This window comes from Acinonyx jubatus, chromosome D3, assembly GCF_027475565.1.
Source record: "Acinonyx jubatus isolate Ajub_Pintada_27869175 chromosome D3, VMU_Ajub_asm_v1.0, whole genome shotgun sequence".
Classification (NCBI taxonomy): Eukaryota; Metazoa; Chordata; class Mammalia; order Carnivora; family Felidae; genus Acinonyx; species Acinonyx jubatus.
This window is the reverse complement of record NC_069392.1, coordinates 83530839-83553848: the sequence shown is the minus strand read 5'-3', so window position 1 is coordinate 83553848 and position 23010 is coordinate 83530839. Positions and strand designations below refer to the sequence as shown.

Sequence of the window (23010 nt, the reverse complement as noted above, 5' to 3'; positions counted from 1 at the left end):
AATAATTATTTCTGACCAGAATTCAAAATCACTTGTAAGGAAAATTTTAAATGGCTCGTATCTAGAACTAAGTAGGTTTTTTTGTTTGTTTTGTTTTTTTAGTTTTTAGTTTCTTAATGTACTTGGTTTTATCTCACCTCCAGCCATACTCTTCTACATCTCCTCACCTCCACAAAATAAAATAGAAGAAAGAAAGAAATAACTCCTCCCTCTCCCTTCAGGGGTAGTCAAAGTATCCGATTTAAGGAGTTTTGAATGACAATGGTTTCTACTTAACTTGGACTAATGGATATAACCTACAAGAGGATAAACCTTAGGGGAGGCCAGAATTTGTCTCAGAAGAAGAGAAAATGCAGAACAAATATGGAAAATTTTAAAGAATCAGACCTAAAAAAAAAAAAAGAAAAGGTCAGGATTGTAGATTCACTTTACAAAAGTCAGTGATAATGAATATTATTTCCCATTTTATTTCTCTGTGCTACAGGACATGAATTTACAGTGTCTGAGTATTAATAATTGTCTTATTTATTTACATTCTTACCCAAGTGGTTCAGATTCAAATTCTCTAAAGTGTGGCAATGTAAAGCCTGCCTTTGTATTGCACATAATCATTTCCTTTTTAAGGATGCTTGATGATCTTTTTAATTGGTGGAATGATAATCATGGTTAAAGTATTTTTAATATGTTGAAAAATAAAATGTTCCTAGAACCATGTATTGTATCATTATTTAACCACATCATATAGCCATTTTTGTTTGCTTTGTATATTTTTATTTGGTATTCTAACATCGGAGAATTATGCTAAAAATATGCAAAAAAATAAGTTCAAAATAATAAGATGAAAAATGCTTAAAATATTTAGTTGATTTATGAGGGTGTGAGGTTTAAATCGAATTCTGCTATGTACTAGCTGTGAAGCCTGGGGCACATTCCTTAAACTTTCTGAGCCTGCTTTTGCATCTGTAAAAAGAAAAAAACTATAATCATACTTCTCTTACAGAGTTGATGTGTTGATGAAATGAAATCAAGTATGTTAAGGGCTTATAAAGCACAGGGAGCCTACAAAGCATCCATAAACATTAGGTATAAATATCTAGTGATTCTCACTATGAAAGAAAACAGAAACATGTATTTTAATAACTATATGATCACCTTCCATTATTTTTTAATATTTAAGGCAAAGATGCATAGATAAAAGGCTTTTCTTCTTCCCTTTGCTTTTGGCTTTTTCTTTCTTGTATCTATGCTCACCTCCAGATGACACCTTCCACTTTTGTAAGACATACTATTATTAGTTGATAAAATACTTTGTAAGAGTAATTATTGTGCTTTATCACTTGTTTGATTTAGTTCTTTCATACAGTAATTGTTATTGTGGCGATTACTAGAAAACCTAAAGTTGGAGACTCAAATATGGACTTTGGAGAATTGTTCTTTTCCCAGGGTACTTCAACCCCTGCTAAAAACACATACGAAATGGCCACAGCCTGTAACAACTGTTTTTAACTTAAGCAGGTCAGTACTGAAAATAAAAACTAATCTGATCCATTACTGTTAACAATAATTATTCCCATACAAGCCTACCTCAAGAAGCAAGAATCTGAAATAAGTAGCCTAATATTACACCAAAAGAAGCTACAAAATAAAAAACAAACAAAACCCAAAACCAGTGTAAGGAAGGAAATAATAAAGATTAGAGCAGAAATAAATGATATGGAAACTAAAAAAGGCCAATAGAACAGATCAAACAGATCAATGAAACCAGGAGCTGGTAATTTGAAAAGATCAACAGAACTGATGGAGTTCTAGCCAGACACATAAATAAATAGGTGAATAAGTAAATAAATAAATACATACATACATACATAAGAGAGAGAGAGAGGACTCAAATAAACAAAATCAGAAATGAGAAAGGAGAAACAACAATCAACATCACAGAAACACAATTGTAAGAGAATATTATGAAAAATTATATACCAACAAATTGGACAACCTAGAAAAAAATGGATACATTTTAGAAGCAAATGGCCTAACAAAACCAAATCAGGAAGAGGTAAAAAACTTGAACAGACCAATAACCAGCACTGAAATTGAATCAATAATCAAGAAACTTACAGCAAACAAAAGTCTGGGACCAGATGGCTTCACAGGTGAATTCTACCAAATATTTAAAGAAGAGTTAATACCTATTTTTCTCAAACTTTTACAAAAATAAAAGAGGAAAGAAAAATTCCAAAATCATTTTATGAGGCCAAAACCAGATAAAGATACTACAAAAAAAGAAAGCTACACGCCAATATCTCTGATAAACATAGATGCAAAAATCATCAACAAAATATTCACAAACTGAATCTAAGAATACATTAAAAAAATCATTCACCATGATTAAGGAAGATTTATTCCTGGGATGCAAGAGTGGTTCACTATTTGAAAATCAATAAACGTGATACATCACATCTTTAACAGAAAGGATAAAAACCATATGATAATCTCAATAGATGCAGAAAAAACATTTGATAAAATACAGCATCTATTCATGATAGAAAATGTCTACAAAGTAGGTTTAGAAGGAACATACCTCAACGTAATAAAGGCCATATATAAAAAAACCCAAAGCTAACATTATACCCAATGGTGAAAATTTTAGAGCTTTCCCACTAAGATCAGGACAAGACAAGGTAGCCACTCTCACTAGTTTTATTAAACTTAGTATGGGAAGTCCTCGTCAAAGCTATCAGATAAGGAAGAAAAGGAACAGAAGGCATCTAAATTGGTAAGGAAGAATTAAAACTTACACTATTTGCAGGTGATATGATACTATATATAGAAAACCCTAAAGACTTCATCAATAAACTACTAGAACTAATAAATGAATTCAGTAAAGTTGCAGGATACAAAATCAATGTACAGGAATCAATGCATTCTTATACATCAATAATGAAGCAACAGAAAGAGAAATTAAGAAAGCAGTCCCATTTACAATTGCACCAAAAATAATAAAATGCCTAGGAATGAACTTGACCAAAGAGGTGAAAGACTTGTACTCTGAAAACTATACAACCGTGAGAAGAATAAATTGAAGAATACACAAACTAATGGAAAGATATTCCATATTCATGGGTTGGAAGAACAAATATTGCTAAATCGTCTATACTACCCAAAGCAATCTACAGATTTAATGCAATCCCTATCAAAATGCCAACAGCATTCCTCACAGAGCTAGAACAAATAATCCTAAAATCTGTATGGAACCACAAAAGATCTGAATTAACCAAAACAATTTTGAAAGAGAAAAACAAAGCTGGAGGTCTCAGAATTCTAGATTTCAAGTTATATTACAAAGCTGTAATAACCAAAACTGTATGGTACCAGCACAAAAATAGATACATAGAATATTAGAACAGTATAGAAAGCCCATAAACAAAACCATGATTATATGATCAATTACTCTTGAGAAAAGACAAGTCTCTTCAACAAATGGTATGGGGAAAACTGGACAGCCACATGAAAAAGAATGAAACTGGACTACTTTTTTTAAAACATACATAAAAATAAACTCAAAATGTACTAAAGACCTAAATGTGACACCTGGAACAATAAAAAAATCCTAGAAGAGGGCATATCCAGTAATCTTTCTGACACTGTTTATAGCAAATTCTTTTTAGATATGTCTCCTGAAGCAAGAGAAACAAATGCAAAAATAAACTCTGGGGACTACATCAAAATAAAAAGCTACCACACTGTAAAGGAATCAATCAAAAAAAAAAAAACTAAAGATAATCTACTTAATGGGAGAAGATATTTGCAAATAACATATTCAATAAAGGGCTAGTATCCAAGATATATAAAGAATTTATACAACTCAACACTCCCAAAATGTACCTAACTTAAAAATGGACAGAAGACATTAACAGACATTTCTCCAAATAAGACATCCAGATGGCCAACAGACACATGAAAAGATACTCAACATCACTCAGTATCATGGAAATGCAAATCAAAACTACAATGACACCTCACACCTGTCAGAATGGCTAAAATCAACAACACAGGAAAAAACAGGTGTTGGTGAAGATGTGGAGAAACAGGCACTCTTGTGCACTGTTGGTAGAAATGCAGTCACTGGTGCAGTCACTGTGGAAAACAGCATGGAGGTTCCCCCCAAAATTAATAGCCTATTATCCAGTAATTGCACTATTGGGTATTTACCCAAAGAAAGAAAACACTCATTCAAAAAGATATATGCGTTCCTATGTTTATTGAAGCACTATTTACAATAGTCAAATTTTGGAAGCAACCCAAGGGTCCATTGATATACAAATGTATAAAGAAATAGTGGTATCTATCTATCTATCCATCTGTCTACAATGGAATATTATTCAGCTATAAAAAATAATGAAACCTTATCATTTGCAACATGGATGGAGCTAGAGAGTAACATGCCAAGCAAATAAAAAAGTCACTCAGAGAAAGACAATACTATATGATTTTATCCATGTTGAATTTAAGAAAAAAACAAATGAAGGAAAAAAAAAAGAGAGACAAACCAAAAAATGCACTCTTAGCTGTAGAGAACAGATGGTTACCAGAGGGGAGATGGGAAATGGGGGTGGGAGAAATGGGAGATGGGGATTAAAGAGTACACTTGCCATAATGAACACTGGGTAATGTATAGGATTACTGAATTAGTATATTGTACACCCGAAACTAATACAACACTGTATGTTAACTACACTGGAATTAAAATTAAAAACTTGATAAAAAATAATTATTACAATAGCCACTCATGCTTACCAGGATAACAACATATTGTGAATAAAGTTTTAAATTTTTATATTTATAAAGGTTATCTAATTAACAGTATTTTCTATTGCTTAAATATTTAAAATATAGGAGAATTTCTAATAATTGAGAGAAATATCCTACCCTATTAAAAAATAAATGAATTCAATAAGAAGTGCAGAGGATACTGAATTTCTTCAGTTAACCCCTGATGGTAGAGTATAATAGGAAAATTGGGCATATCTTTAGGACTCGGGTGACTAGCCACTAGTTTCTTGATATGGTCGTCCTTTTTTTAAAATTTTCTTTTTAACGTTTATTTATCTGAGAGAGAGAGAGAGAGAGAGCATGAACAGGGGAGGAGCAGAGAAATAGGGAGACATAGAATCTGAGGTAGGCTCCAGCTCTGAGCTGTCAGCACAGAGCCCGATGTGGGGCTCGAACTCACAAACCATGAGATCATGACCTGAGCCAAAGTTGGTCACTTAACCCACTCAGCCACCCAGGCACCCCTCCCTCTCTGTTATCTTATTTTCCCTTTCCTTCCCCCATGTTTATCTGTTGTGCCTCTCAAATTCCACATATGAGTGAAATCATATGGTATTTTTCTTTCTCTGACTTACTTCATACTTAGCATAATACCCTCTAGGTCCATCCATGTTGTTGCAAATGGCAAGATTTCATTCTTTTTCATCACTAAGTAGTATTCCATTGTGTGTGTGTGTGTGTGTGTGTGTGTGTGTGTGTGTGTGTGTGTGTATCACATCTTCTTTATCCATTCATCAGGTGATGGACATTTGGGCTCTTTCCATACTTTGGCTATTATTGATAGTGCTGCTATAATATTGGGGTGCATGTGCCCCTTCGAACCAGCATCTTGTATCTTTTGGATAAACTTACGGTTGAGAAAACAATCTCAGGTTGTAAATAAATCATCAATCTGATATTGCTGGAAAGCTTTCTGAACTGGCCACCAGGAAAAAACACTGCTCATGGGGTATCTATGCAAAGGAGTTTTAAATACTTTCACCCACTCTGCATAATTCTAAACCTTTTTTGAAGAAAAGTTGTTATTTAAGCCACCTAATACTTTTTGGATAATCATCACAGGCTTTCATCTGTTACCCAATTTTATATTCGTCAGTCTTCTGTAAATGCAAGACAAGTGACAGTTTTGGTCTTGGATAATTGGACTATTTAAATTTGTGTTTGTCTAAATAACCAGAATGCATATCCATGTGTGACAGTTTAATTTTCAGTTTTCCCAGAATATTATTTTTCTCTAATGGCTTACTCATATCAAATTTCTCTTTAGAAATTCTGCTTCCTGAGTTTTGTCAATATAAACCTAGCATGTGCCAGAATATTCAAATCCATATCACTAACAGACTTCTAAATTGACTTGCTTTCAACCATCAGTGTCCTGTTTCAAAATTATATAATTATTTCTGATACATTTAGAGTATTCTCAGTAATCTAACTCACTTCGCTACAACATGTAAGTCAGTAAGAGGCATGAGGTACAACAGATTTAAATCAAATTAGATTAGCATCTATTGTGACAATCTCGGAAAATTAAGTTACGATGGCACTGGACTTCTAATTATACAACTCCCTGCCAGTCAAAGGTGATACTATTTAATGCTGGCAGTAACTAAAATCCCAGGCATCTCTTCATTTAAAATTTATAACTAGGTCAACTCCCCCAGCATCAGGCAGATCTGCTACATAGCTCCCATACAGCTGAAAACATGCACTTAACCATAATTCTGGATGAATTCTACATCCCTCACTGAAGGCAGTTGTCTAGGGCAGGTTCATTTCCATATAGACAGCAGTCAGTTGATTACTAGACCCATCGCAGTATGTACCATACAATATACACAGAATCAAAGATTGAACTATAATTTAAGAAAACACCTTGAAAATATTTTTTAAGCACAGAATAAAAGCATTTTTATGTTCTTTATATTTTCGCCCACTTCACCACAAAAAAATCTGGGGAAACCTACTTGAGCTGGAAACTGGTCAGTACAGTTATCCTTAAATTCAAACGAGTTTACAGTTGAGAAGAGGAAGAACATACACAACTTGGAAGTTACTAAATGAAATGTAAATGGCAAGGGAGAAAACATGTATTTATCGAGTGCCTAACATGTAATGTACAATTTTAGTACTTTACATATACAGATGAATTAATCCTTTAGAAAAGTTGTTAAACACTATTTTGCAGATAATCAGACAGACTCAGAAACCCTATGTAATTGCTAGAAGGTCAGACAGCAAGGTATTACCAGGATAACAACTATGACCAAGGTCTCTTGGATACCAAAAATGGAAATAAAATTAGGAATGCATATTTTCAGACGAGTATGTGGAAAAGGTGGAACTTGTCATCCATACTGAAAGAGATCAGAATTTGCTTATTGAATTTTTGAGATAATTGTAGATCCTTAGGCAGCTGTAAGAAATAATTAAGATAAATTCCATGTGCCCTTGCCCCAGTTTTCTCCAATGGTGTCATTTTGCAACTGCATAGTACAGTATCATAATCAGATAGTGACAATTATATAGTCTATATTTTGACCAAATAGGCCATTTCCATCACAAGAATGCATTATGTTGCCATTTTGTACACACACTCCCTCCTTCTCATTATCCCCTAATCTCTGGCAATCACAAATCTCTTCATTTCTAAAATTCTGTCATTTCAGTAATGTTATAACAATGAAATCACAGACTACGTTGTTGACAGGATCGGCATTTTTTCCTTAACATACTTCTTCGGAGATTCATCCAGATTGCTACATAGTCAAGAGTTAATTCCATTTTATTCCCAAGGAGTATTCCAAGGTATGGGTGTATGGCTTGTTTCATTTTTTTTTTACGCACAGAACGTTACAGACAACATTTCCAAGCTTTGGCATTGACAAATAAAATTACTTTAAAGATTCACATACGGGTTGTGAGTGAGTATATGTTTTCATTTCTCTAACAGAAGTGCTCAGGAGCGCAACTGTTTGGTGACATAGTAGGTGCTGGGTGGGAATCTACCAAACTGTTTTCCGATGCGTCTGTATCATTTACGTTGCCTCTAGCAACAAAGTCTGGCCCAGGAGCTCTCCAACTCCACCAGCGTTGCCTTCGTCACTATTTCTTCTTTCAGCCATTGTAAAAGGTGTGTGATTATACCTCATCGTGGTTTTCACTCGCGCTTCCTTGATGGCTAATGTGTTGAACATTTTTCATGTGCTTACTTGCTGAAGACAAATTCTTAGTCTTCCTTCACTGAGGACGTCCTGAAGGATACTTACACTGAGTACAGCATTTTGAGTTGACAGGTGTAGAACTTGGTCAATCGTATGCCACTTCCTTCTGGCTTTTGTGGTTTCTGATGAGATATTTACTGTCACCCAGGTTATCCTTTTTTTCCCCCTGTAGGTCAGGTGTAATTTCCTTCTAGGTGCTATGAAGATTACTTTTTCCTAATCTTCCATAAATTCGACTGATGTTTCTTGATGTGGGTATTCTTGAGTTTATGCTGTTTGGGGATTACGATGCTTTTAAACTATAGATTCGACTCTTATCCTAAGATCTGGAAAATTTTCGCCCATTATTTATTTGAGTTCTCTTCAGCCCCACACTTACTTCTTCTCTTATACTGGCTTCCAAAGGCGGAAGAATGCGATCTTTTGTTACAACCTCAACCCATCTCAACCCGTTAGCAAAGGCTCTATTTTTTTTTTCTGGATTGAATAATTTCTAATGTTCTGTCTTCAAGGTCATTGATTCCTTCCTCTGTCCCTTCCATTCATATTTTTTAAAAAAATAGTTATTGTTTTTCATTCTAACTTTTCTATTTGTTTCTTCTTTGTATTTTCTGTATCTCTGAGACATTTTCTTTCCTGAGAATTGCCACTGTTTTTCTCATTTGTTCCAAGCACGTTCACAATGTGTTCTTTAAGCACCTTTATGTTAGTCATTTTAAAATCCTCACCAGTAATTTAAAAAGCTCCACCATTTTGGTGTTGGCATCTACTGATTATCTTCTTTCGTTCACTTTGAGATATTTTTGGTCTTAACGTGATGAATAGTTTTCAATTGTATCCTGGATATTTTGGGTACTGTGTGAAGAGACTCTAAATCTTACGTAAACATTCTGTTTTATCCGGGTTCCTGTTACACCATTCTGGAGGGGAAGGGTACCTGCCTTATTACTTCCAGGTGAATGGAGAAGTTCCGTTTCCTCACTAAACCTCCTTTGACACCTAGTCGGGGGTGCTCTTGGTTAAAGTTGGGTGACAATGAGAGTTCCAGCCACCCACCAGACCTCCCTAACTGGGGGAGGGTGGGTGTGGGAGTACAGGCTCCCGACATGTTTCCCACCGGCACCCCTGGGGGCTGTGGGCCTCACCGCTGTCTAACAGAGATACAAGTCCTGGCTTCTGTTCAGCCTTCTCTGCCCCCACTTCAGAAGGGAGGGACGGGTACCTCTTTTGTGGCCTAGCAAGGGTGGTGGTCCAAGCTCCCCACTCAACTTTGCTAACAGGGGCTGAGATGGGGCACCCTTTTTTTTTTTCTGTGATATTTATTTGGCTGGATTCAAATGGTTATCTAAAACATTCTGTCCTGATAAACTGACATTCCCTAGTCGTTTGGCTCGAGTGACAATATTTTGGTTGCACGTTTCTGTTTCGTCTTCAGTTTTGTTGTTATCTGTACTGTTGGTGTGTCTAGGTTGCTGCCTTCTGAAGTTCCAATTCTGGGATACATGCAGCAGAAAGAAAATCCAGGAAACCCCCTGCCATATCATTTTGTAAGTTCTAGTTACCTAGGTGGTATGCCTCTTCCCTTCAACTTTGTGAATCTTCTTGTGCTTACTTTAAGTATCACGGTTAGAGTTTTTAGTTGCATTTATTGGGATAAATAGGGGAAAGTATGTCTATTTCATCTTTCCAAAGTGAAAGAGAAATGGGATGTAAATGTGTGGTTGGAGAGAAAAGAACAATTCACAAATAAGAAATAAGAAAATAACGTATCAAAATTCCTACAAATTTGAAACTGAAATGTTGGTGATATATATTTTTTTAGAATAATATAATATAAAACAGCTATTTTGCCTTGGATGAACGTGCATCCCAAAAAAATGTTGGCCTAAAAATAATTGTAAAAGGAGTGTTTCCTGATTATGAGTTTGCTTTCAAGCAGCAACTGGATTGTAGAAAGAAATAGTGACTTCTTGACTCAAAATGCTAGTTAATTTCCATTCTAAGCAAAATTTTATTTGGGGCACCTGGGTAGCTCTGTCAGTTTAGCATCAGATTCTTGATTTTGTTTCAGGTCATGATCTCAATGTTCATGCGATCGAGCCTGTGTGTGTGGAGCCTGCTTGGGATTCTCTGTCCCTCTCCCTCTGCCCCTTTCCTCCATGCACATGCATTCTCAATCTCTCTCTCTCTCTCTCTCTCTCTCTCTCTCTCTCTCTTTCTCTCTCTTTCTCTCTCAAAATAATAAATAAGTAAAGTTAAACATATTTTTTTCATTTCCAGTTTGAGGGGCCTTGATCTTAAATATGGAGAAAAAATTAAATGTATTTGTTATGCATATGCATTTATTGAGAACGACTGATTCATCCAGTCACTTTGTGCTCAGAGAACTCACCTCCTTACACATTGGCCAGAAGAGGCAATTACGTAAATACTCTGGGGCCTTTTTGTCAACACTCCATTTTGAGCTTCTTTGACCAAATTTCTATAATGAGAAGCTTACTTCTAAAAAAATTGGGCAGTTCAAAAAATAACTAGAACACCCTGGTCAAGTGAAAGCAATATTATTATCAGATTGGTGAGTCTGTTAGTAACAGTGTTAAAAGTTGTCCATCATCAATGGGGGTCATCAATATTAAAAAATTGTGATGTTTGATATGAAAATACTATATTTCCCCCCAGTTCGAACAATATTGTTTGAAAATCTGTTAGGTTTCTCCAGTAAACTCACAGGTGACAGACCAGGTCCGCAATGCCGAATACCAACTGATAGCATTTGGTTTCTAGGTTAAAAGTCATTAGCTATGTGGCCTTGGTAAGTGGCCTAACTTGCTGACAGCTTGAATCTGAGTGTGCACCTCTGAAAAACTGGAACTAAATGACAACATAGGTAAAAAATTATTTCAACAATGTTTGGGGTGATTTTGTAACCTAAACCAAACAAACCTAAGCCTGTTTCCTTTAAAAGTAGACAAGGATATATAGAGATCATAAAACAAAAAATTTCATTTAAAAAAGTATGCTAACTATACTGGAATTAAAATTTTAAAAACTTAATAAAATTGAAATTAAAAAAGAACATATAGATCAAAAGAGGGTTAAAATATTAAATATTAAATGAGATCTTATAATTCAATGGTTCAGCACAATACATATGACATTTTTGAAGTTATCAGTAAATGGTAGCTATTATAATAAATACTGTATCAGCAAAAATGAGCAAACAACCAGAACTTTATGTTTAGATAAGAAAAATACAAATTAAAATGATATTTTTTGCCTATCAGTTATGAAAAATTAAAAATAACAATATATACTGTTGGCTATAGAATAATGAAATGAGTACACTTTATACTCTGCAGGTGAGTGAGAATGTGAATTGATATAATTTTTTCTAAAGGACAACTTGGCAATGTGTATAAAATATTTAAAAAATAAACATTCTCTTCACTAAGCCATACCATTTCTAGGAATTTACCCTAAGCCATTTTTATTTTATTTTATTTTTAATTTTTTAATGTTTATTTATTTTTGAGAGAGAGACAGAGGGCAAGTGGGGGAGGAACAGGGAGAAAGAGGGAGACAGAACCCCAAGCAGGCTGCAGTCTCCAAGCTGTCAGAACAGAGCCCAACGCGGGGCTCAAACTCACAAACTGCCAGATCATGACCTGAGCCGAAGTCGGACATTCAACCGACTGAGCCACCCAGGCACCCCTACCCTAAGCCATTTTTAAATGTCCAAAGATATATGTGCACATACATACTACAGTATTGATTATATAGCTAAAACACCCAGATTTTTAAAAATAATTTATACTTTAATTAGATTGTGGGAGAGATACAATGGCCTTTATGCCCTTCCCCCTTCCCTCCCCCGCTCATGCTCTGTGTCTCTCACTCTCAAAAATGAATAAATGTTAAACAAAAAATTAAAAAAAAACATATTACACATTATGATATGATTTTAAAGACCTAAACATAGCCAGTGTAAAACGTAAAATGATGCCAACAAAGTGTGGTTATCTGTCTTCTAAGGAAAGAAAGTAGCTTCTATCCTAATTTAAGGCTTAAATGAACACATTATATACTCACATACATAATGCACACATCCACATCCACACATAAACATACACACACGGAAGCTGATCGTTTCTATTAAGAATCTGTCTCAATATTTTCTTTCTTTTTTTTTAAGTTTTTAAAATTTATTTTTGAGAAAGAGAGAAAAAGAGAGAGCGTGTGCAAGCAGGGGAGGGGCAGAGAGAGGGACAGAGAGAATCCCAAGCTGGCTCCGTACCATCAGCATGAGCCAGAAGCAGGGTTCCATTCCATGAACCGTGAGGTATGACCTGACCCGAAACCAAGAGTGGGGCACTTAACCAGCTGAGCCACCAGGCACCCCTGTATGTTTTTTTCTGAACAAAGCTTTCTTTCTGTATTTAATTGAATTGTATATACCACTCAAGTGCACAGAGTAAAAGACATAGCCAATTCATGTCTTTGCTTTCAGCTTGCAGTGCTTTACCACGAAGTTTTAAATCATAACATCATTTATCATAGTACTTGAATGTCTTGTGGAAGATTACCTTCAGCTGGGTAAAAAGTCTGTATCACATTTGGGTTGTATAGATATGAAATAGCTGACAGGTCACATGGTCACAATAGGTCACATGGCTAATAAATGAGTCTCAGAACTTTTCGCTAAGTCAAACTAAAAAAGCCGTGTATCAGAGATCCTATATTGCAATGGCTCCCAGTGCATCTGAAAATGATGATATAAGATCATGCCCTCAACCTTTGAGGAGACTTACAATAAACAGCCAGACGTGTCTTTTTCTGTTTTTGTCTCTAACTGCTAAGTAAGCTTTTATACATGTTGTACAAAAGCTTAATCTAAGATGCTTCTCAGATCTCAAAGCCAAGAAAGGAGTGTTTCTCCTGATGGTTTGATTCCTCTTAGAAAACAGCCATCATGCAAACCACCATGTTTCCCCTTGGACCTAGCTGGTAGGAAGAATTGTTCTCAACACATCAGCCTTTCTCATCATGGATCTCCCCATTTGTCTTCGCCTTTCCCAACACCCCTTTCTGACTCGGGGCAGAGGTGGGAAGGGACAGCACTGATGCAAGCAGGAAGAGTTATTCTCCTGAACGACTTAGTGGTAACTCCCCAAGTTAAGGCACACTGCCTCCAACAAGTTTTCCTTTGCAGTGTGTGATCTTTTCAAAAATCCTGTATGATAACCTTCATTCTTCTTATTTCCATTATTTTACTCTGTAAACTGAGACCTGGAGAGGCAGAAGGAGTTGTCCAGAATAAAGTGATCAGTGATGGAGCCGCTTCCAGCTCCAAAATCTATGATTTATTCATTTTCTGCTATCTGTTCATCTGATGGAAAATATACTGGGGTGTGAGTTTTATAAAGAAGAAGCCATCAAACACAAATCTTCTTCCCAGCCTACTTTTCCTGAATTGTCCCTACACTTAGTCATCCAAGACATTCTTCCAGAATTATGATACAAAATAAGTAATTTATGATTCCTCACTTTTAGTGCACTAACGCAATTTTCTATGCAGTGAAAATATTCAGTCCCCTAAACAATTCCTCCTTTGTTAACATGACATAGAAAAAACAGAGTTTACAATCTGTAAAAAGTCTTTTGGTGTTGGTCGCGGTTGAAGTGTTGAAAATAAACGTTTCCACCATTTCCCTTGGCACACCGAAGAAATGAAGGAACTACCGAAAGCGAGGTCACCTGCCTGTCTCGCATGTTGCTAGCTGCCAAAGGCTACGTTAATTCCACTACATGCAACACATTTTGTGTGTCGCTGGTCCTGATGATAACTTAACCCATTAGACCCAGCAGCCGACTGAACTTTTAATAAGTATTTACTCACAGTTAGAATCGTATGGCCTAGAAATGTTTTTTAACCAAATATTCTGTCTTTATAAAAGTCAGGTAATTCCAATCTAGCGATGAGCCAGTATCATCCCACAGCATTTTTTTTTTTAGCGTTTATTTATTTTTGAGACAGAGAGAGACAAAGCATGAACGGGGGAGGGTCAGAGAGAGGGAGACAAAGAATCTGAAACAGGCTCCAGGCTCTGAGCTGTCAGCACAGAGCCCGACGCGGGGCTCGAACTCACAGACCGCGAGATCATGACCCGGGCCGAAGTCGGCCGCTTAACCGACTGAGCCACCCAGGCGCCCTCCCGCAGCATTTTTAAACCACATACAAACTGATTATATTCTTTTTTATTTTTGGCAGCATTATTCTTCATAAAGTAACCAAAGATGCCCCAATTATACTTCTTAAAATAGTATATCACCTAATAAAATCAGGTATATTTTGGTATTATAATCCTTATCCAATAACTTACCTCAGCTCTTAACGCGTAGATCACTCTATCCTTGCCGGTTTGAGATTTTGATTCTTCTTTTATATCTCCCGATATTTCTTTCATTTCATTTTCATGTTGACCAGGAATAATGTTAAACTGAAAAACAAAAACAAAACCAGAAGTTAGAATTATAATCACATGAGGCTCCAAAGGCTGGCTCCAGGATAATCCACATTAGTCCTTCATTTTACTTTTAGTTTAGTTTTTGTTTGTTTGTTTTCTATGTGGATTCTGGCAGGTTTTACCGTTGCTGTGATAATTAATGTAGTTAAATCATTTATTTCCTTACTTGAAAAATTCTAAGTTGTTCAAAACCAAATCAGCAAAGCTTTAGCAATCTAAACTAATCATTTGAAAATTGGGCAAAACTTGGTTACCTCACATACTCCTGATAATTGACCAACTGGATTCTAAATGAATCCAATTAACACTGATTTAACAGTCTTGGATATTTGTAACACAGTACCCTTTGTGACTCTACTTAATGTCTATTTTCTAAGAAGTCTAAAGAGTACATAGATTACAACAGAGACAAACTTGGGCGATGGAAAAAATACATCTATATAACGCTCGAATTAGGAAAGACATATTTATAAACGATGCCAATAAAATGCAATATGGAACTCCTACAGAAAAACAGGGTAAAGAGTGGCATATCCAGATAATGTAAGATTATTCAGCACTAAAATGAAATGAGCACTCAAGCCATGAGAAGGCATGGCGTAAACTTAAATGCATATTACGGAGTGAAAGAAGCCAATCTGAAAAGGTTACTTACTGTATAATTCTAATTATGTGACAGTCTAAAAAAGGAAAAAGTATGGATACAGTGTAAAATGAGTGGTTTTCAGGGTTGTGGGTAGGAAGGGATGAACAGGTGGAGCACAGAGATTTTTAGAGCAATGAAACTATTTAGTATGACCCTGGTAGACACATATCATTATGCATTTGTCTAAACCCAGAGAATGTACAGCACCGAGAATACATCCTAAGGTAAACTATGGACTTGGGTGATAGTAATGTGTCAATATAGGTTCATCATTTGTAACAAATGTGCCACCCTGGTGGAGGACACTGATAATGGGGGGGATGGTATGCTTAAGTGGACACAGGGAGCCTATGGCAAATGTACGTACATTCCATTCAATTATGCTGTGAACCTAAAATCACTCTAAAAAATAGTCTATAAAGTGAAACACAGGAAGGTGAGAAAAATCCTATAAATACATAGTAAATTTTCTCCATAGCTGTTCTTATAGTTTTCAACAGAAACACAAAATTTGGTAAATCTATAAAATGTGTAATACACATATAACATTGTTTTATTAACTTACGTTTTCCCCTAAAATATGTAGTAAATGTTTTCAGAATTTATATTATATAATTTGTGTGCAATCCCACTATAAATTAGAAAATAAAAGCAAACATTATACTACCTATTTAAAATTAAAAATAACATTACTCATAACATTAAGTATGTATTAGTCTCTAGGAACTGAACTTGATATCCTTAGTTAATGCTAGAGTAATCCTATGTGTTAGGTATTATTATTATCCTTAAAGAGAAATAAACCATACTTTTACTAGGCTTAAGCAACTTTCCCAAATTCACAAAGCTAGTAATGGAAGAAGCAAAAGTTAAGAATGTTCTCGCTAAATTCATTACCAGAGTGCTTAATCATAAACCGGTACTACATCTATAATTATAAAGCTGGAAGCCACTGGAATAGTTTACTGAAAGGCAAAAAGTTTATAGACACATACTAAAAACGAACTACAGTGGAGTTAGGGGGCTGATTTGCCGAGTACAGAGAAGCTCCATGTTCAGAGTTAATAACGTGGAGGATACACCACGGAAGGCAAATGTGGAACAGGACACAATGCCACGGAGTTCAGTACAAGTCTGTCTAGGCACGTTTCACCTCACATTTGTGTAAATAAACAATGTGGTATTAATCTCTGGCCAAAATAAAAATAAAATAAGTCACTTTGCTAAAGAAAATAATGAATTGCGAGGGTCGAATCAAAGCAACAGTTTCTGGGTTCAAGTTCACCAAAGTAAAATCCAACTCATTCTGGTCACTGAATGCCCTTAGTGTAACTTCTGAAATCTTGACCATTAATTCTCAGCAAATTACATCAATCAATAAGCCTTCTCGTTGTCAACCGAACTTCCAATCAACTTTGCCACTCAAAGGAGAGAGGAGGCAGGAAAATAAATTTTCATACACAACAGTATAGGAAGTCCACACTAATTACCTAAAATAATTCCATTTTCATTTTTCATTGACAATGGAAAATCAAGGATCTCTGGACATTCGAAGAAACCAAGAACATGAAAAAAAATATCTAAGATTATAAAACAAAATGTCTGACAGAAAAAAAAGATAAATGGTATACTTTAAGATATGAAAGTAAATGTTATTAAAAATATAATCACTATCTTTGGGGAAAATGAATATTATACTGCACTCATAAATCAAGAACAGAGCAATTTCAAAATTTCAAAGAAAAAAGAACAATAAAAGAAAGCTTTTTAAATGTGTCTAGTAATCCTATCCTTTAGAAGACTTTATGAGACAAGTTAGTGTCTCAAGGCTCAGTTCTTGGACCTGTGGTCTTGATGCATTTACGCCTTTGGATAGCTGATGTGCACCCATAGCCCTGCATACTAGTCAGAATTCTGACAATCTCCAAATTGTTCTATCCTGTAGGTCTCCTCTGAACTTTGGACCCATGTGTCCAACTTCCTACTTGTCACTTCCGTAGGTATCCAAAACTTAACACATTGCAAAGACAAATTAAGAATTTCCCTAAAACAGGTGTTTCTTCCAGACTTTGCTATCTCAGTAAGGATCAGCTCCATCTTTCCCTTTGATCAGGCCAAAAATATTGGATTTATTTCTAACTCTTTTCTTTCTCCGACGTGTCATATCCAAAGTAAAAAGTAAAATAAAAATAATTCAATTTTGCCTTCAAAATATATAATAAATCCAACCACTTCTCGACCTGCACCACTACTGCCCTGATCAACACCACCATGGTCTCTCACATCAGTTATTTTAATAGCTGCCATGATCTTTGCTTCTTCAAGTAGCTCTGTAGTTCCCCTTCCAAAACAGCAATCAAATAAAGCATTTTAAAAGTAATGCAGGTCACGTAACTCTGTGGCTCAAATTTTTCCTGTGGCTTCCCAATCCATTCAGAGTGTAAGTCAAAGTCCTTATCATCTGCCTGGTCCTGTAACCTCCAAACCTCATTTCCTACTCCTAGCCTGTATTCTGTTGGTCACTCTGACTTCTCACTGTTCCTACACACTCCAGGCTCGAAACAGCAAAAACAAATTAAATTAAATTAAATTAAATTAAAGAAAGATGAAAACAGTAAACAAAATATTGTACAGTGAAGGCAATTAAGACAATATAACAAGAAAAAAAGCCTGATGGCCAGATTAATAAAACTATACTCCTCCTTATGAAAACTTGAGTTATTATGATCCTTTTAAAATTATACCCTGAACTCAAAATCACCTTAATTTTGCCACTTATTCACCTTCAGGTTCAGATTAATGGAGGCATAAGTAAAATCTAATTAGGAGCTGAAAAGTTGAAAGCTGTGGATGTATAGATGGTAAAGATTATTATTTGGAAGAATTATGAATGCCACCCACAAGTGATCTATCACATTACTTAAATTGAAAGTGATAGAAATAGAAGGTACCTGAAAAAGTGAATGAGTCAGCATTAGAAAGCATTTTCTAAGTTCAGGTCCTTTTATTTAATATTTATTTAAGTATAGTCTCTTGTTAAGACTCCTTTTCTGAAACTGCACCATAATTCCACAATTCCTCTTTAAAATTCCTCCTTTCATACTGCAGTATTTGTGAAAGGTTAAACCAGGCAACTTGTCATCTCTCTGGCTTCAGAAATATCTGCCATAATTTGCTTCTGGAAAATCAGCAACATTATATGTAAATATTTATTCTAGTACATTCAAATTAGCATGGAGTGGAATGTCTTTTTGAAGATAATTCTGGAAAACAAGAATATTGTGTAACATATAAATAAAAATATTTTCTTAGTTATTCAGATCAAGTGGGAAAAGAAAATCTCATTTCAAAAGGGCACAAAAATATAATCTAACACACCCTGTTATTTTGATTCTGCCTCACAATTTTACCCTTCAGAATAATCTAAAACAATTAGGTAGTTATTGCTTATTCCAAAGATCTGGCCTTTGTGGGATATTGCATTCAATATTTATGTCCATATTATTAATAATACAACATAATTCAATCTCCTCAAATACCAAATCCACCATTTCTCCCCTAACTCTCAACAAACGATCTTGCAGCTTCATTCATGGAGAAATAGAAAAGCTATGCATAGGAAAGATCTTCAACCTCTTGTAACATAATCTACAAATTTGCATGCATCTGTACAAATCTTTTCTTCTTTCCTCTTGTCAAAGAACTTAAATACCCTTCCTTCCTAGAGTTAAAAACTAATCATTCCATTTGTAGTCAGGATTTAGTACCTTTGGAGTACTTGGAAAACTCATTCTAAGAACTGTACCTCTCCTGGATTTTCAAGATCTCTTAGTTTCTCTTGCATCAATATTTAATAGCTTAATAGTTTCCATTTAGGTTTGAAAGGGAAATATGAGAGACCAAGTGTAGAAGACCGCCCCACACCTCCCCTCCTGCCCCATCTCTTTTCTGGTTTTGAACTGTCCATTCCAGCTCTTTGTTTCCTCTTACCTTCAACTGTCATGCAAGAGCTGCTTGCCCTCACGGTTTGGTTTCCACATGCTCCCCTCTGACTCATTTCCTCCATTGGCTTTTGCTGCCCCCATTCTCAACACTTTCCAATATACAATATGCAGCCTGTCCTTAACTTGAATCTTTGGCAGAATTTGATACTGTTAACAATGTCTTTGTTCAAGTACTCTTTTCCTCTGGTTCATGGGAAGAAAGGTTTTTTTTCCTTATTTTAATGTTTTATTTATTTTTGAGAGAGACACACAGAGTGTAAGCAGGGGAGGGGCAGAGAGAGAGGGAGACACAGAATCTGAAGCAGGCTCCAGGCTCTGAGCTGTCAGCACAGAGCCCGACATAGCGCTCGAACCTACGGACCGTGAGATCATGACCTGAGCTGAAGTTGGACGCTTAACCGACTGAGGCACCCAGGCGCCCCAGGAAAGGTTTTTCCCTGCTCTCATCCTTCCCAGACATTCTGACTTAGGGGCAGTTTCCCTTCCTCTGTCTGCCTTACCTAGTGCTAGTCCTCCAAACTCTCTTTTGCTTCATTCAATACATCAACCTTGGGGATCCCATTTCCTCCCATGGTTTCAACCACCATCTCGCTATGATTATTCACATTTGTTTCCTGCACTAATAAATCCAAAATCTCACCAAATATTTCTACCTCAAGCTCAATATATTCAGTATTGAATCCATTGTCCTTTCCTCTCAAGTTTCTCTTCTTCATGATATGCCTTCTTTGGTGGATGGCCACCCCACCAATAAGGTCAGCAATCTGTAACTTCTCCTCTCTAACCCCCTAGCATCCTCTAGCATTTCCAACATTCACTTAATCACTAAGTTTGAAGAGAGCATCACAATTTCTTTCACTTGTATATTTATGAACTCTCCACATCCCCCACTAAACTTAGGACACCTGATAATTTCTTTCTGGATTACCATGACAGATTCATAATAGTTTCCTCATCAGCCATGCCCCCAAATCTCTTCTTCACACTGAAGTTTGAATTATTTTTTAAAAATTGTTTACTTATTGATTTTGAGAGAGAGAGAGAGAGAGAGAGAGAGGCAAAGAGAAAGGGAGAGAAAGAATCCAAAGCAGGCTTCATGCTTTCAGCACAGAGCCCGACATGGGGCTCGAGCTCGCCATTGTGAGATCATGACCTGAGCCAATATCAAGAGTGGGACAGTTAACTGACTGCACTACCTAGGTGCCTTTTGAGTCATTATTTTTTAACCAAACTGACCTTGGTCAACACACTTCAATGGCTTTTCCCATTGCTTTCATGTTGACATATACATTTATAATTGGGCTCCTAAGTATTGAATATCAAATAGTACAGAGTGGAAGACCAAGTGTTTAGCAGTTAGGCAGGTTCTGGCAGCCATACCATATTCTTATGAAAGGTGAGGAAAGTAAAGAGGAAATATGCCCAAATGGGAGGTCACCTAAATGCAGTGGACCCAGGGATAGCTAACAACAATTAAGATTCCAACTAATTTTAATTAACTCTAAGTGCATGGAGAAGCCTCCAAAATTCCAAGCCTTATATCATAGCTGCAAAAATTGTAGCCAAAGCTATTCAAACTCAACTTTACCTGATTCCCTCCCTCAACCTTAAAGAATGGTAGTAAAGACACAAAAAATGTTTATGTTTAAAGCAAATTTTATTGTGTCCTTCACGTCAAAATAAAAACATTAAATAATCTTAGTGGTGTTTAAACTGTTTTGCTCTCATACTGATGTATCTTTTACTTTTATAAATGGTGGACTAAACAGTATATTTATCTATATTCAATAAATGAAATTTCTGCTGAATTTTAAATAAAATGGTTGTTTCACATTTTACTTAATGCTGATATCGAAAAGCCACATAAATGTGATATTCACTATCATCTATTCAAAAAATTGTATTAATTTTATTTCTTGAATTCTTATTTCTTTAACATATGTTTATATTTGAAAAAGTTTTGCTCAATAATATGAAATAAAAATATGTATATAAAATATGTATGTATATATTATGACTGTAAGACTCCAAACATTACAATGTTTCTTTGGATTGAATTATCTCTAGAATTGCTATGGTACATGGTTACTTAAAAACAAGACAAGATAGCACATATTGTGATAATTATTAAATATAAACTAATCATTTACTGGAAATGCATCTCTTAATGAGATGGATAGATACATTTTTTCAATTAGTTTGTGTATCCATGGATGAAATTACTTATTGATAGAATGAAATAAGAGTTATCATCAGCTTTCTTTATTCTCTTTAAAATGTAGGCACTGAGAAAGTTGATCACACATTAATAGAAGCAGCAGATGTTTCATTATAGCAGACGCACTGTTTGTGTTGGTTTTTTAATGTCTTTCTTTTTTTGTTTCAAGTTTTTATTTAAATTCTAGTTAATGTATACTTTCTAAATAAATGACAAGGTCACATTTGTTCTTATATCATTTATTATCTACAAACTGACCAATCTATTAGGTCTTATTCCAGTATTTTTATGAAGAAGAAAAAATATAAGCCATTTAAATGCCAAAGATTTTGTGAACCATTGATTAGTTGGGTTTCTCAACACCAATTTTTCAAAATATCTCTAGTACTCTTGATTTTTTCTCACTCTGACAAAATGTTCTAAAATAACACTTGGGTTGGGAAGTAAGCATGATTTCCATTTGAGAAATGGATGGGGGGTAATGTGGGAAAAGAGAACTTGCTTGAAAAGTACGTCTTTAGGCAGATGGTTTTTTGAAGACCACATATGAAAGCTGGGAATTTGGAGGTGAAATCCATATAACTATTTCCATGGGGAATTGTGGGAAAATGGCAGAGTGTGGTGATGACTCTTTCGGTGTCTGCGAATCTCTCCATGAAACAGGCAGAGCAATGTCAAGAACAAAATCAAAAACCTATGGAAGCCCACTGCAAAATTAGAGGACAAGTTTTCCCTGTAAACCCTAAGACGATCTACTCAGCTTCAAGAACTGCAGAATATCAGCACCTGTTTGAGAAAACTAAATGGAAGCAGCATGCCCTGAGAACACAAGAACCCAAAATTGACAACGGACGTTCCCTGCAAGTATGCCTGCAAGGTCAATGTGAAAACAGTAGATGAAACTAGGGGGGTGGTTTACACATTCTAATTGGTGTGTGAGTGCAAAAGGCCCATAGAAAAGTCCAAAGAAGTACAACAATCTATATTCTGTACACTATAAAAAATAAAAGCAAAAACAAAAAGAGACAAAACTTCCTTTAAAAACACATCCTACAATAAAGTATAAAATGCTGAGAATAGAATCCATAGTAAAAGGAACCATGGCAATAAAGGGAGAATGATCCCGATAAATCAGTTAGGGAACAGAGTCAGGGGACTATGGAAAGGATAAGACTAAGTCATAATTTAGGGCACTTTACAAACACTGAGTAGTGAGCTCTAGATGAAGGCAGAAACATTTCTTGGTCTATGCTTCTTCTATTTTAAGTACAAAAAACCTAAATCTATGTAAGAATGAGTAACAGGAAAGGATCATAGTTGAATCATGTGTGATGTTATTATAAGGACAAAAGAATGAAGAAAAAAATAATAATCTTACAGACAGTGTAAGTATGCTGATGAGAACATTCTAAAAATACATGCCCACTAGAGAAAAAGAAAACAATAATCAAATTTTTCACTGCGACCTAAATAAAAATTATGTATAATATGAAATTATTTATTACATATATTATATATTATGTTTATTATATATAACATTTATATATAATATATGTTATATAGTATA

At 35.4% G+C, this 23010-nt stretch overlaps 1 protein-coding gene and 1 long non-coding RNA gene across 2 annotated transcripts in view; one reads left to right on the top strand and one right to left on the bottom strand.

The window, feature by feature from the left end:
• Nucleotides 1–23010, bottom strand: part of CCDC102B (coiled-coil domain containing 102B) — a 196087-nt gene that overhangs the window by 29881 nt on the left and 143196 nt on the right. Inside the window, 1 exon segment of the mRNA XM_053205990.1 lies at nt 14432–14548. Within this exon segment, the coding sequence (XP_053061965.1) occupies nt 14432–14548 (117 nt within the window).
• Nucleotides 8965–22934, top strand: LOC128312388 (uncharacterized). Its single transcript, XR_008291639.1, has 3 exons — nt 8965–9006; nt 9520–9598; nt 22107–22934. It is a non-coding gene; the product is annotated as an uncharacterized LOC128312388 (long non-coding RNA).